The 13,870-nt window shown below is 39.5% G+C and overlaps 2 protein-coding genes across 5 annotated transcripts in view; one reads left to right on the top strand and one right to left on the bottom strand.

Annotated features, from left to right (window-relative positions):
* Positions 1 to 13,870, bottom strand: part of myh9b (myosin, heavy chain 9b, non-muscle) — a 798,697-nt gene that overhangs the window by 336,839 nt on the left and 447,988 nt on the right. The gene's annotated exons all lie outside the window — the stretch shown is intronic.
* The window catches only part of LOC147845426 (interferon-induced very large GTPase 1-like), a 34,335-nt gene continuing 21,974 nt past the window's right edge, over positions 1,510 to 13,870 (top strand). The window contains exons 1-3 of the mRNA XM_087243529.1: positions 1,510 to 1,688; positions 1,986 to 3,085; positions 3,225 to 5,441. Coding sequence (XP_087099655.1) covers positions 1,667 to 1,688; positions 1,986 to 3,085; positions 3,225 to 5,303 — 3,201 coding nt within the window. The 5' untranslated portion in view covers positions 1,510 to 1,666 and the 3' untranslated portion in view covers positions 5,304 to 5,441. The remainder of the gene's footprint in view (positions 1,689 to 1,985; positions 3,086 to 3,224; positions 5,442 to 13,870) is intronic.

Below are 13,870 nucleotides of genomic sequence, written 5' to 3' on the forward strand. Positions count from 1 at the left end.
TTGCCGTTTATACCTGGTCTTTCCGGAAAACATCTAAAGTGTAGCTCACTTATTTTACCCTTTGTTCAATCTTTTTGGATTAAAGTGTTTTTTTGAAAATGCTATCATTACCCAAAATAATCTTATTTATTAGGACTTAATCAAAACACCTTGTTTTGGGCTTTACATTGGAAAGTTTTATATCTATAAATGTACATAAATATAAAACCCTTTTAGCATATTCAAACAAAAGTATTAGCCTAAAGAGTGATGTTTAAACTCCTAGAATTTGTGCTTATTGCTTTGTATTAGGCCTGTTCGTTTTTATGTTTATATTAACCCCTCATTTCCTCTTATTTCTCTCATGCATTTGTTATATATTTTATTCATAATTCTCCCTTACTGTTTAAAAAGGAACTATAGTTTGTAGAAACTGTATTCTGTTTTATTTGTAAATGTTTTGTTGTTATAAATAAAAATTAATAAAAAATTATGATAACGCCATGTGATTGGTCATCATGACTGCAGCAAATTTGAGCCCCGGGCTCAGTTTTCAACTTCGCCCCCGCATGCGCTCGGCTAATCTCGTTGATCACCGGCTGCAGCTGTGCTTCATGTTGAACGCACATACTGACTCAGTGAATCTAAATCAGTGTGTTTGTTCATTGACCCAGTGACTCTGAATCAGTGTGTTTGTTCATTGACTCAGTGAATCTGAATCAGTGTGTTTGTTCAATGACTCACAATGAAGCTGAATCAGTATAGCTGCGTCCCAAATGGCACACTATACACTATGCACTTATGCACTATGTACTTATGCACTTACACACTCAACAGGATTGTATATGTATGTAGTGGCGTCCCAAATGGCACACTAATGTGTTTTTACTAAACGGAAATTCTAACCGTTTCCCTGATGACGTTTGACGGTCGCCAAATCAGTGAAATAAACGACCGAATTATCAAATAATACCTGCCGTGAGTATTGCCGCATTCACCATCGGGAGGCGCTAAAATCACTCTCGTAGGAGAATTTTGCTTTCACCATCCAAAATAAATAAAGTTATTCAACATGTGCGTCTGATAGCTCCGCCCCTTCCGCTACGTAAGCAAATCTGCGGTCGTTGAGTGCGTGAAGTGTCCATCATTACACACTTCATTTTAGCGGCTGAATGAGTGCATCATCCGGGTAATTCAAGTGCTCTTATTATTTTTAGAGTTTTCAGTGTGAACACACTACTTACACTATTTATACTACAAAATGGCGTAGAATAGTGCATAAGTATGCGATTTGGGACGCAGCTTATATTTGTTCATTGACTCAGTGAAAATGAATCAGTGTGTTTGTTCATTGACCCAGTGACTCTGAATCAGTGTGTTTGTTCATTGACTCAGTGAATCTGAATCAGTGTGTTTGTTCATTGACTCACAATGAAGCTGAATCAGTGTATTTGTTCATTGACTCAGTGAATATGAATCAGTGTATTTGTTTATTGACCCAGTGAATATGAATCAGTGTGTTTGTTCATTGACTCACAGCAGGTGTGCAGCTCCACATGACACACAGTAGTCTGGAGTAAGGAACAGAGTCTCGGACAGAAGAATCTATTACAGGACAATGAACACACAAAAACAATGATCAACTGAAGACTGAAAAAAGAGATGAAGGAGAAAACACAACATCATCATGTCCGGGAGAGAAAGCAGAGGTAAAATCACACACAGATTAGTGAATCATCAAATCTGCCATCATTTAATCACCCTTGACTTGTTCCAAACAAGTTTTTTTTAACTAAAAGTAGATATTTAATAAAATGTTAGAAAGTTGTATCCACTAACATCTATAGTAGGAAAAAAACACCCTGAAAGTTAATGGTTAGATGTTTCCACCATTCTTCAAATGTAGATGCGGATAAATTAGCCTGCAAAATAAACATTATTAAAGAAAAATAGTAAAACATGTACACTTTTTATCTTTTAAAACTAATGTTGATTCCCTTTTACAGGTTCAGCTGAGAGTGAAGATGAACTGAGGATTGTTCTTCTGGGGAAAACTGGAGTTGGTAAAAGTTCAACAGGAAACACAATCTTAGGAAGAGATGCATTTAAAGCAGGCGCATCTACAGAATCTGTTACTGAAAAGAGTCAGAGAGAAACATCTGAAATCAATGGCAGACGCATCACTGTGATCGACACTCCAGGACTGTTTGATACTGAACTCAGTAATGAGGAGATACAGAGAGAAATCAGACACTGCATCTCCATGATTCTGCCTGGACCACATGTGTTCATCATCGTGCTCAGTATAGGACAGAGATTCACTGAAGAGAGTGAAACATCAGTGAAGATCATCCAAAAAATGTTTGGTCAAAATTCTTTAATGTTTATTATAGTGCTTTTTACCAGAGGAGATAATCTGAAGAATAAAACCCTTGATCAGTGTTTGGGTAAACCTGGATCTGTGGTCAGAAAACTGCTTGAAACTTGTGGAAACAGATTCCATGTGTTCAACAATAATCAGCCTGAAGACCGAACACAAGTGTCTGAACTACTGGAGAAGATAGACAACATGGTGAAGGCAAACGGAGGAAGCTTCTACTCATGTAAGATGTTCAGAGAGATGGAGAGAGAAAAACAACAACAGCAGATGAAGATCCTGATGGACAGAGTCAGAGAAATAGAAGGAGAGATAAAGAAACTAGAAGAAGAAAAAGACAGAATGAAGATGATGATGGAGGAGGAAAAACAACAGAATCAGGAGGAAGAATCAAAGAGAAGAGAAGAAGAACTAAAAAGACTAGAAAAACAAAAGCAGATTTTAGATGAACAGATTCAGAAATTAAAGAGTAAAATGGAGAGAATAATCATAGAGAGAGAGAAAAAAGAAAAAGAGATGCAAAAACAACTAGATTACTTTAAAAAGGGCCTGAGTGAAGAAAGAAAAAATAGAGAAGATCAACAAAAAACTTTTGAAGAGAAACTGAAACTCCTCGAAGAACAGCATGAAGATGAACTGAAGAGAAGTATGGAGTGGAGAGAGGAATATGACAAAGAGAAAGAGAAGATGATGAGGAAAATTCAGTCTGAAACTGATGATTCACTACAGGTGAGTGTTATTGTCAGTTTTGTTCTGTTAAAGAATAACTTTTACTGCTAATAATACTAACAATAATCATAATAGTAAAGCAGCTCTCAGACAGAAAAACAGTAAAGATCTCAAGGCTTTTTGTGTTGAATCCCATAAGGTTGCAGCCTACAGGAAACTGGAGACCGTATACACCGAGTGGTCCTGGAGTCTCCACAATGCCATGATGGAAATTGAGAACAAACTACACAACCAAATAGAAAATGAAGCAATTCATGAGGTTGAGAAGGCTGATCTTCACAGAGAACTGAAGACGACCAGTGAAGAAGTGGAAAAATCCATGTCAGAGTTCTTTGAGAAAGACACAGATAAATATTTACTGATTCAGTGGAAAACATCATTTGAAACCAAAATCGAGGAGCTTCAGAAGATCATTGTAAGAGAGACAAAGAGGAAATTAAGTGCAATTCTTCAGCAGCGAGACCAAAAGAAAATTATTGATTCTAGAAGGACACAACATGAAAACACTCTTTATGAAAAGTGCAAAGAACTGGCCTCCAAACTCAAAGAAAACTATGAAAAAACATTGAAGGAAAAGTTTGATTTGTTTTGGGAGGAAAATATAAAGGAGATCATCACAGACACTCCTTTAATTAAAGACATCGACATAATGAAAGATGTGAGAGAGATCTGTAAAAATGTTAATTTAAGTATTTCTGTAGATGACTGCAGGGAGAACAGGGATATATTTACAGTGAAGAGTTATTCAGATTATGTATTGTCAAATAAATCAAGTGGATTTACAGGAGGTTTACTAAAAGCTTTCATGTCTGCTATTGCGATGTTTCATTGTTACATCCAGTCTAAAGATGACAAAATCCAGATCAGATCATTAGTCTCAGATGTTGCTCATCAGACAGACAGAATGATTCAGTCATTTAACATTGCAAAGTTGGGCTACAACATCAGCCTCATTCAACAACTCATATATTACATCAGGGCTATGCTTAAAGAATACCAGGAAGGAGCAGTGAAATATGTGTTCAAGGATAAGTTCTTCATTGATTTGGTTTATTCAATCTGTAAAAGAGCAAACAAGACGATCACTGACCAACACAGTCTGTTTAGAGAAGACAATGATCCAGAAATATACCTAAAGAAGAAGAGAGAGGAATACCATATTATTTTCCAGAAATGCTGCGATGAAGCAAAACCAGCTGCCATTTTTGCTGAGATCATCTGTCAGAAACTGAAGGAGCCCATTGAGCAGAGCATCTACAAGAAAACTGCCAGAGATTTAGCAGATGAACTGAGATCAAACTGTGAATCACTGAATGGAAACAGATCAAATCTGGAGAAACACATCCTGAAGACACTGGCAGAAGAGGAGGACTTTGACAAATACATGAACTACATTGAACATCCCAGAAATCACTACAAGAGTTTCATCAGAGATGAAGTCAGTCGCTACATCAGAGATAAGTTCAGCATCAGTGTTTTACCCAAGATGGAGGAGAACATTAAACTCCTGCAGCAGAAGATCATGAACGCAGCACATCAATCTACTGAACATGTTCAACTCAACAGTGGAGATGTTGGTTTGTGGTTGAAGAGTTTCACACAGCAGCTCTCAGATCAGCTGATCTTCTCTGAAAAAGACCTCAGTGGAGTCAAACATGATGATGTTGATGATTTCAGACTCCTAGAAGATGTGATCAGACAAGAGCTTACAGCTGTAATGTCAGACATCAGCAGCAGATTCAACACAGACACATTTCCAGTAAAGCTGGACTATAAGTTCAGGCCAGAAGAGCTTCTGATTGATCACTTCTGTCAGTGCTGTTGGGTTCAGTGTCCATTCTGTGGAGCCACTTGCACAAACTCCACAGAGGACCATCATGAAGATCACAGTGCTCTTTTCCACAGAGTGAGAGGGATTGTTGGTCAACTTTACTCTCACACACAGAATCTCTGTGCTGATATTTGTACAAATGTAGTGGCAAGTGATCACACTTTTTCTGCACCAAATGGAAATGGAAGAGCTGGAAGAGTTTATGCAGACTGGAGCATCACTCCTGATCTCTCTGAACTGCCCTACTGGAAGTGGTTTGTGTACAGATTCAAGAAAGATCTGGAAAAATACTACAGTAAAACATTTGAGGAAAGCGGTGCGATTCAAGTTAAATGTAGAATATACCCAAAACACCATGCTATTACTAGTTTAGATCAATACATGTAATGAAGCAGAGAAGCACACACACACACAGCATTTTATTCGAAGATAACTTGTGTTTTTGGGTTTTCAGCAAGAGAAGATAGAAGATCTCTGTGGTTCTGTCTTCTTGTGTAAACAACAAATTATTATAGCAAGAATAAAGCACAACTGTCCACAATTCCTAACTGCAGTCTAACCCCTGAAATATTTATTTAGGTATAAACATCTCAGGAGGTTCAGATTCACTCCAGACAGAGTCAAACTAATGAACTGATTCAACTCACCTGCTTCAAACCATTTATTCTCTATTTAAAGAACAAAGTAAAACTTGTTCATAAAACAGATTTTGTTGGAAATTAATGAAAGGTATTTGAATAAAACAGACTTTGTAAACATGTGTTCTGCGCCACATCTGGATATGAATGTGATTATCTTTGAGCTTCATTAAAACACATGAACACTTGCAGTAACTCTCACCTGAACAAACTGTCATAAATTCATTCACACATTAAAATCAGTCAACATCACACCATTCCTGAAGCTTCTCCTCACTGTGTGAAAGTTGTAAATGTGATTAGAGAATAGATTATTATATTAACAATTAATATTAAACAAGACAAAGCATAAATAGACCTCACTTTAAACTGGTTCACAAAACTGCTAAAAGTTGTGTTAATAAACCATTTATTAACAAACAGAGCAACTCTTATTGTGCCTGAAAAATAAGACATATAAATGTTAAATTGAATAGTTTATTTATTATTAACTTAATTAATTCGGAATGATCTTTAAAAAACACAAACTACTCTTAAATAACTGGTTTGTAAATAATGCAATACTTAATTTAGTAGTGAAAAATGTATCATTAACAAAACACCAAAACACAATTATTGAACACATTATACAAATTGAGAATACAGCATTTGTTGTTGCCTTTATAAACCTCTTACTAACATCTATTATTGTAGAGTTAATGCTTAGCAAATTAATGCTTAAAAATGATTTCTAGTGTGCACTTTTAGTTATCATACATGTGTATATATTTTTTTTTTTGGGTGGGCGGAGATGGGGGTTTGAGGGGGGGGCAGAGCCTCACTATAATTGGTGATGCACATGAGGTGTGTAAAAAAGTAATTCAACACATTTAGTAGGTGGAGATAAATGAAAAGTGTTGACCTGCACAACTAAAATGAACAGAAACCATTGATTTTTATTAGACTTAAAATATACAGTTTTGTATAAGTTTCATGTGTTAAGCACAAATAAGTACCTAAAATTATTAAGCTAAAATAGAAAATAATAGCATGACATATGCAAGGTGGCCAGTTTAAAAAAACAAAAACAGGAACTATATAAAATTTACAACACAGGCTCATTCTGAAAACGTAGTCCCGCGGACGTTTCTGTAGACCGCGAGTTATGTAGCCAGAGGTGCATATAGCTGCATTTCATTTATTTAAGCGAATGCTGCAGGGCAGTATGACGCTGTTCCTTTTGGCGCATAATGACTGACCACTTACCTCCGTGTGGAGGGCTTTCCCGCCGCAACCAGTTTGTAGCGTGTCGTCTACGTCGGCGGACTTGAGATGCAGAGAGGAGTTGATCACGATGACCGGGTTCGAGTGTGTGGGAAGAGCGGTTCCAGAAATCAGGTAAGACAAAAAGAGAATCCAAAAAATAAAAACAAACATGTGAACAGAAGGGTGAGAATATGTTAAAATCTGAAAACATGGTACGAATCAGACGATGGCTTTTCTTTTTCTGGACTGATTTTGTAAACCGTCGGCTGGGTTTAGAGGAAGTGAGTGGGCGGATGGGTCAAATGGTAAAACTGGTTGGGTTTAGGGAAGGAGGAGGGTGGGTCCGTCGATTGGCCGGTCGCCCAGTAAATCATTCAGCCAGTCGACAGCGGCCTCTGATGGGTTCACGTGAGAACAGAGCGGGCGTGAACGGCACTCGTGAGAGACATTTGAGATATGAAAAAGCACACACAGCGGCCTCTCGCGGATTCACAAAGAACAAAAATTTAAAAAATACGTACCTCACAGGACGTATTTTGCGGTCTCCAGAAACGTCCACGGGACTACGTTTTCAAAATAAACCTGGGTTGAAAATTTACCTTGATGGACTGTTGTACAAATTATACAAATGGGGCATTTGATTACAAAATAAATGAACAGAAATACAGAAAACATTAAATAATGACATTTATCAGTACATGAACAAAAACAAAATGCACGATTGATAAAGCTTAGATGCTCAATAGACTGGAAATATTCATTTATTCATTTTCTTTTCGGCTTAGTCTCTTTATTAATCTGGGGTCGCCACAGCGGAATGAACCACCAACTTATCCAGCATATGTTTTACGCAGCGCATACCCTTCCAGCCGCAACCCATCTCTGGGAAACATCCATACACACTCATATACTACGGACAATTTAGCCTACCCAATTCAGCTGTAGCGCAAGTGTTTGGATTGTGGGGGAAACCGGGGCACCCGGAGGAAACCCACACGAACACGGGGAGAACATACAAACTCCACACGGAAACGCCAACTGACCCAGGCAAGGCTTGAACCATTTTTGCTGTGAGGCGACAGCACTACCTACTGCGCCACCGCATCGCTGAATGAAGAGATTACATTTTACAAATAAAATGTATGCTAAACATAAATAATTATTTCATACTTTTCAGCTTTTTTGTCAGAGGGAAGAATCTAAATTGTGAGTCTAGATTAAAAATGTATTTACTTGCATCATCTAAAACTCAGAATATTAAAAAAATTACAATTATGACATGTTTTTACATTTGATTAAAATATCCCACACAAAGCATGTTTCACATATATTCATTGAAAATTATTTTTGTGCTTTTTATTAAATTTGTAACTAAAGTCAAGATTACTTGAGAATTGAAATGCACTGATAAAAACAACACTGGACTGATGGAAACCAAACATCTGTTTTCAAAATACAAGAATGATTTGATAATAAACAAATTAATCAGACAATTATTCATTCATTTTCTTGTCGGCTTAGTCCCTTTATTAATCCGGGGTCGCCACAGCGGAATTAATCGCCAACTTATCCAGCAAGTTTTTACGCAGCGGATGCCCTTCTAGCCACAACCCATCTCTGAGAAACATCCACACACACACTCATACACTGCGGACAATTTAGCCTACCCAATTCACCTGTACCGCATGTCTTTGGACTGGGGGGGAAACCGGGGCACCCGGAGGAAACCCACGCGAAGGCAGGGAGAACATGAAAACTCCACACAGAAACCTCGGCCAACTTAGCCGAGGTTCGAATCAGCGACCCAGCGATCTTCTTGCTGTGAGGCGACAGCACTACCTACTGCACCCTTTCCTCGCCCCCAGACAATTATTGTATATACTATATATGTTGTTTTCACACAGCAGTCCTAAACGTACAAGAGTAAATAAAGACCCGGTGGTTTCAACAAGCACACTATTTTCTTATCAAAATTGCAATATGTCGTACAATTTGTGGTCTGAGACGTGGTCGTGAGAAGTGAAAAGAATGCAAAAACAGCTACAGTTTAGTTTAGCATCACCACCTAACAAAGCCAACATTGTGGTGACAAAGAATAAAAAAAAAGCTTACCTATGCAATTCTACGTGTGTGTGTGTGTGTGTGTGTGTGTATGTGCGTGTGTTGTTGACATGAAGTTACAGACTTGAAACCACATAAATACATTTTTTCTTCACAAATGGTGTTTTTTTTTAATGCTTAGGGGAGTGCGGGGCACAAAGTAACACGAGGTAAAATTTAACACCGAGTTTTATGGTATTTGCTCAGGGTTAATCATGGCATGCTTCCGAGGTTTTCACCACAGTGTCAGCAGACGTCTTCCTGACAATTATTTTAAAAGTTTGGCGAAATCTAGATGAGAAACACAGGAGAAACTAGTTTTGCAGCACAAATATATTTTTATTATAGTCAATATTTTTTATTTAAAAACAAATCTGTAAAAGTATGAATGTAAAGTCTTATATTGTTGTGATAACTGTCTTTTACACTAAAAGATGGAACTATTTTGAAAGATGTAAAAAACACATTGACTGCTAGCCAGTTGAGGAAAACCCGACGCAGCTGGGTTAGTTGTAACAGGGTGTTATAATTAAGCCACACACAGTTAGACACCAGTTAAACTAACCAGTGTTGGGGAGAATACTTTGTAAATGTATTTAGTTACAGAATACAGAATACCTGCTTCAAAATGTATTTTGTAACGTATTCTGTTACTTTGCTTAATCCTGGTACTGTATTCTAAATACTTGGAATACTTCCCCTTGAAAACAGCTTTCAAGTCTATTAAAGAAAAGAAAAACTTTAAAATAGTTTATGTAAAACCAAGGTAATGTAACAGGTTCTATCCAACATTTTAATTTCTATTTAAAAAACTTCTCACCTAAGAACAATATTGCAAATATTAGAAGAATTAAAAATGTGTTTGGACAGGAAAAAGTATATTTGGACAGGTGGTGTTCTCATTTCACAGAAAATGGTGTAACATCACCTGTTTAATTAATATTTCAAGAGTTCACACTTAGATATTGCTTGACAGCTGTAAGCAGGTTTGGCATGCTGTCCCGGGAGAGAACCCTGAGCTCGGAGATAGTTGAGCCCAGGGCTCCCACCAGGTCCATAGAGCATGTGAGGGGAGTACGAGATCAGGTGGTTCTCGAGAGCTCCCCAAATGCATGAAGCTCGGGACAGCAGCCGTGTATTCGAAGAAACTCCCCAAAAGGCTTGAAATGCTATATCCGGCTGCTGGATATAGTTATTTGAAAAAGAAAAGGTAAAGAGGGCTCCTTTGGAGCAAAGGGTGAAACAGGTTCCTGCGGGAACCCGAGCAGAGTTGGCTTGGGCTGTGAATACTCCTGCTGGAGTAGAGACTCGGGGAGACCCCTGCGGGGGTCAGAGCCATGGGGTGGGCGGGAATCCTGCTGGAGTCATTACAAGGGAAGGGGAGTGAAGGACTCCGGCTGGAGAGGGGGGTGAAGGGGGGCAGGGGGGGCGGGGACTCCAAAGGAGTAATTTGCTCGAGGAACACTCCTTGCGGAGATTGAGCTGGGAGGTGGCAGCACTATATATAATTATATATTTATATGATACATATAGATATATAAATATATAATGGGGTAATCTAGGGCCTTGGGGGGGCGTTTTTACTGACTCTTGCGAGAGTCGAAGCTCTTGGCTCTCCTGCGGGAGAGAGAGCTGTATGTGCCATCTCCAGCTGGAGTCGGGAAAAGGAATGGTCGGTGAAGCCCCAGCTGAAGGGGGAAATGGCGGTTGGGCGATGACCCCTGCGGGGGTCCGGTGCTCGGGATTAACTCCGCGGGAGTTAGAGCTTGAGGGTGACAGCACTATATATAAATATATATTTATATGCGTGGGTGCATATATATATACATATATATAAATAAATTTAAAAAATAAAAGATAAGTGTGAGAAATAAACAAAAATAAACATAAATAAAAGCTAGGGCCGGGGAGGGTCGGTGACATGACTCGTGTCAAAGCTCGGGGTTGGGTGAGCTATTTAGCTGCTCCAGTAGGAGTCGGGAAAGATGAGGGGGAGGTGAAGACTTCTTACTGGAGGGTGACGGGCGGTATAGGTGCTCTGGGGGTGTTCCTGCGGGAACAGAGCGTGAGGGTGACAGCACTATATATAAATTCATATTTATATGCGTGGGTGCATATAGATATAAATTTATATAAATAAAATCAAACAGAGAGAAAAATAAATAGTGCTATACTATATGTCATTATGGAATGACATAATATAAAAAGCTAAGGCCAGGGCAGTGAGATGATTCCTGCGAGAATCGAAGCTCGGGGTAACGCCCCTGCGGGGGCCAGAGCCATGGGGGGGGGCGGGGTCCTACAGAAGTTAGAAAAGTTGGGGGGCAGTGAAAACTTCTGTGGCAGCGGCCGGGGGGGGCGGGGGTGACAAGGGGGCCTGGGCAGGGAGAGAACTCCTACTGGAGTTAGGTGAGTGAAAAGGGGGAGAAGGCTGAGTGCAAATCAGCTGGAAGGAAGAAAGGAAGCTAGATGGCTGGGTCATGCCCGCGCCCTTGGGAGACTGGGTAGTTCCTCTGCCCTCGGGAAGCTGGTATGGTTGGGTCGTATTCTCTCCCTGGACTAGGCCCATGCCCTTGGCCGCTGGGATTACTGCGTCTGCTGGTGAGGGTCCTCTGAGCTTCCCTGAGATGGCTGTGGCTGAGTCAGATATAAGATTTGAAGGCGTCGGGAGACTACTTTCCTAGTGTTTGTATGTGTTGTTACGATAGCCCTTGTGTGCTGCTGTGGTGGTGGCTCCAATTCTGAATGAGTGACTGGATTATGAATCTGGTGGGAAGCCTGAATGGTCCTATGACTTTAAGGTGTTATGAAACCAAAAATGTTATTGAACGGAATGTGTGGATGTGTTGAGCAGTGGGAAACTGATGAGGTGTTCTGGGGTAACTTAAAATGTATAAATGAATGCAGACGCAAATTGTGTATGCTGTGGTTATGGGATTATCATCTTAAAAGGAGAGATGGAGTCAGCTGCGGCTCTGCTTCTGATACCAGTTTCTGAAAATAAAGCAAAAGAGAGTCAGCGATTTCCTATGCAACTAGGAACATGTACAGCAGTATTTTTTTTTTTTTTTTCAGAATGTATTGACTATATTGCCCGTTAGAAGCGCATTGGCGGCCCCGATAATATACCCCACGAAGGGGGCAGCATCTGTGTAAAAAGCATATACTGAGGATGAAATTGGATAGCTAATAAATGAATGGCTTCTATTCCAGCGCTTAAGGAAGGAAGCATAAGCAGGTCGCATGCTTTAAGCGCTACCTGATGGTTACGAACCTTTATGAATTTCATTTCTGTTAAACCAGGAGTCACCAAATATGGTACCGATGGGCACCAGATAGCTCACGAGGCTCTCGTGTGTTGCTCACAGGCCTGTTCTAAAATAGCTCACCATAACACCACTTACAAGTAAGCTTTCTCTAATATAGAAGTAATCATTTAAAAATGTAAATATTTGCAAAGATAAATAAAATAGTGTTGCACGTTGATATATTAATTACGGGGTATTTCCTACCCTGTTAAATCATTGTTGGTAACTTTGAGAGAATCATAACATGATCAGTGACTACACCTGGATGAATATTATTCATTATTAAAAAATAACCAAAAACTTAAATTATAATTATAAGTAAATTGAGCAATTTGTTATTTGAGAAGTGTTTATCCAACTGGTAGCCCTCCACGATAATCGGTGCCCGAAAGTAGCTCTTAGTTTCAGAGGTTAGTGACTCCCGTGTTAAACGCTAAAGACAACATTTTGAAGAAAGCTGAAAACCTGTAACCATTGACTTTCACGGGAAGGAAATAAATAATAAGGAAGTCAATGCGGCTGTCCGTAGTGCCCAGCCACAATTCATGACACTTCGTATTCTGCCGCGCCGCGGAGCGCTATTTGTATAATTGATTAGTTTATTTGATAAAGTATGAATGCTTGAGTCTGGTGTGCATTAATCTACTATTCTCTGTCGTAAGTGCGTCGCGTCACCGCGCCGTCGGCGCCTCTGGTGCGCGACGCCCTTCAGGCAGAGTTTGTTACGGCCAAGATCGGATTTAGATCATTTCTCTTCTATTCCGGAGATTGCTGGTGCGAGATGAAATAGGTGAGTGACGAAAAGGCATCCCTACGGGATAATGCGCATGTGTGTTTGATGTTCTAGATGGAGAGCAGTTTATGCTTAGCGTGATATTTTTCTTCCAGAATATAAAAGGGGACTGATTGTCGATTTATTCAAGTAGCTTATTAATGCTTGAAATTCTATCACTCCAAATTGATGCTTAAGAATTCTATAGAAGTGCTTAAGCCGGAGGTTCTTCCGCAATGAGAATGCAAATATTAGAAAACCGGTCACTAGTTTAGCTGGGGGATATTAGGGAGAGAGAAACGGGAACTTGTAGGTGAATTACGTGCAAACACCGTAGTTATTGGCGAAATCCAGCGGATCGTTTTTAAGCATAAATGTGTGGGCTACTTTTGCATCCGAATGTTAAACGGACTACGAAATGTAATTGTGACCTCCGATTGCCAGAAATCGGGTGGCGGGTGTAATGTTGATTGCAACCGAGCGCTGCAGCCGTCTAGATTAGAGAGATTGCTTGGTTTATAACGTGATAATTTAAGCATATTCATCAGGTAGAATCATGCTGTTAAAGCTGAAAAAGGCAGAATTATGAGGAGATGAAAGAGCCGTTATTAGACGTTTTTAGAAACGTTCTAATGTCCATTTCAGTAGGGCTGGTATGGATGTGCTTAACAGGGAATTGCTCTGTGATTTCTGGTGTAGTGTTGGTGGACGGCTAGTGAGGTTGTGGGAAGGGAGCGCCGAGATCGGCTGTGCTTCAGTAGACGAAACCTGGAATGAGAAATTCAGAAAATTAGGTCAGTTACAAACGTAATTCAGCAAAAGCATAAACATATTGACAAAAGTCGACAAGTAATTTCTATTTTATAATAGAAAATAATCAGCCGTAGCTGC

This window comes from Danio rerio, chromosome 3 (assembly GCF_052040795.2).
Source record: "Danio rerio strain M-AB ecotype USA chromosome 3, GRCz13ab, whole genome shotgun sequence".
Classification (NCBI taxonomy): domain Eukaryota; kingdom Metazoa; phylum Chordata; class Actinopteri; order Cypriniformes; family Danionidae; genus Danio; species Danio rerio.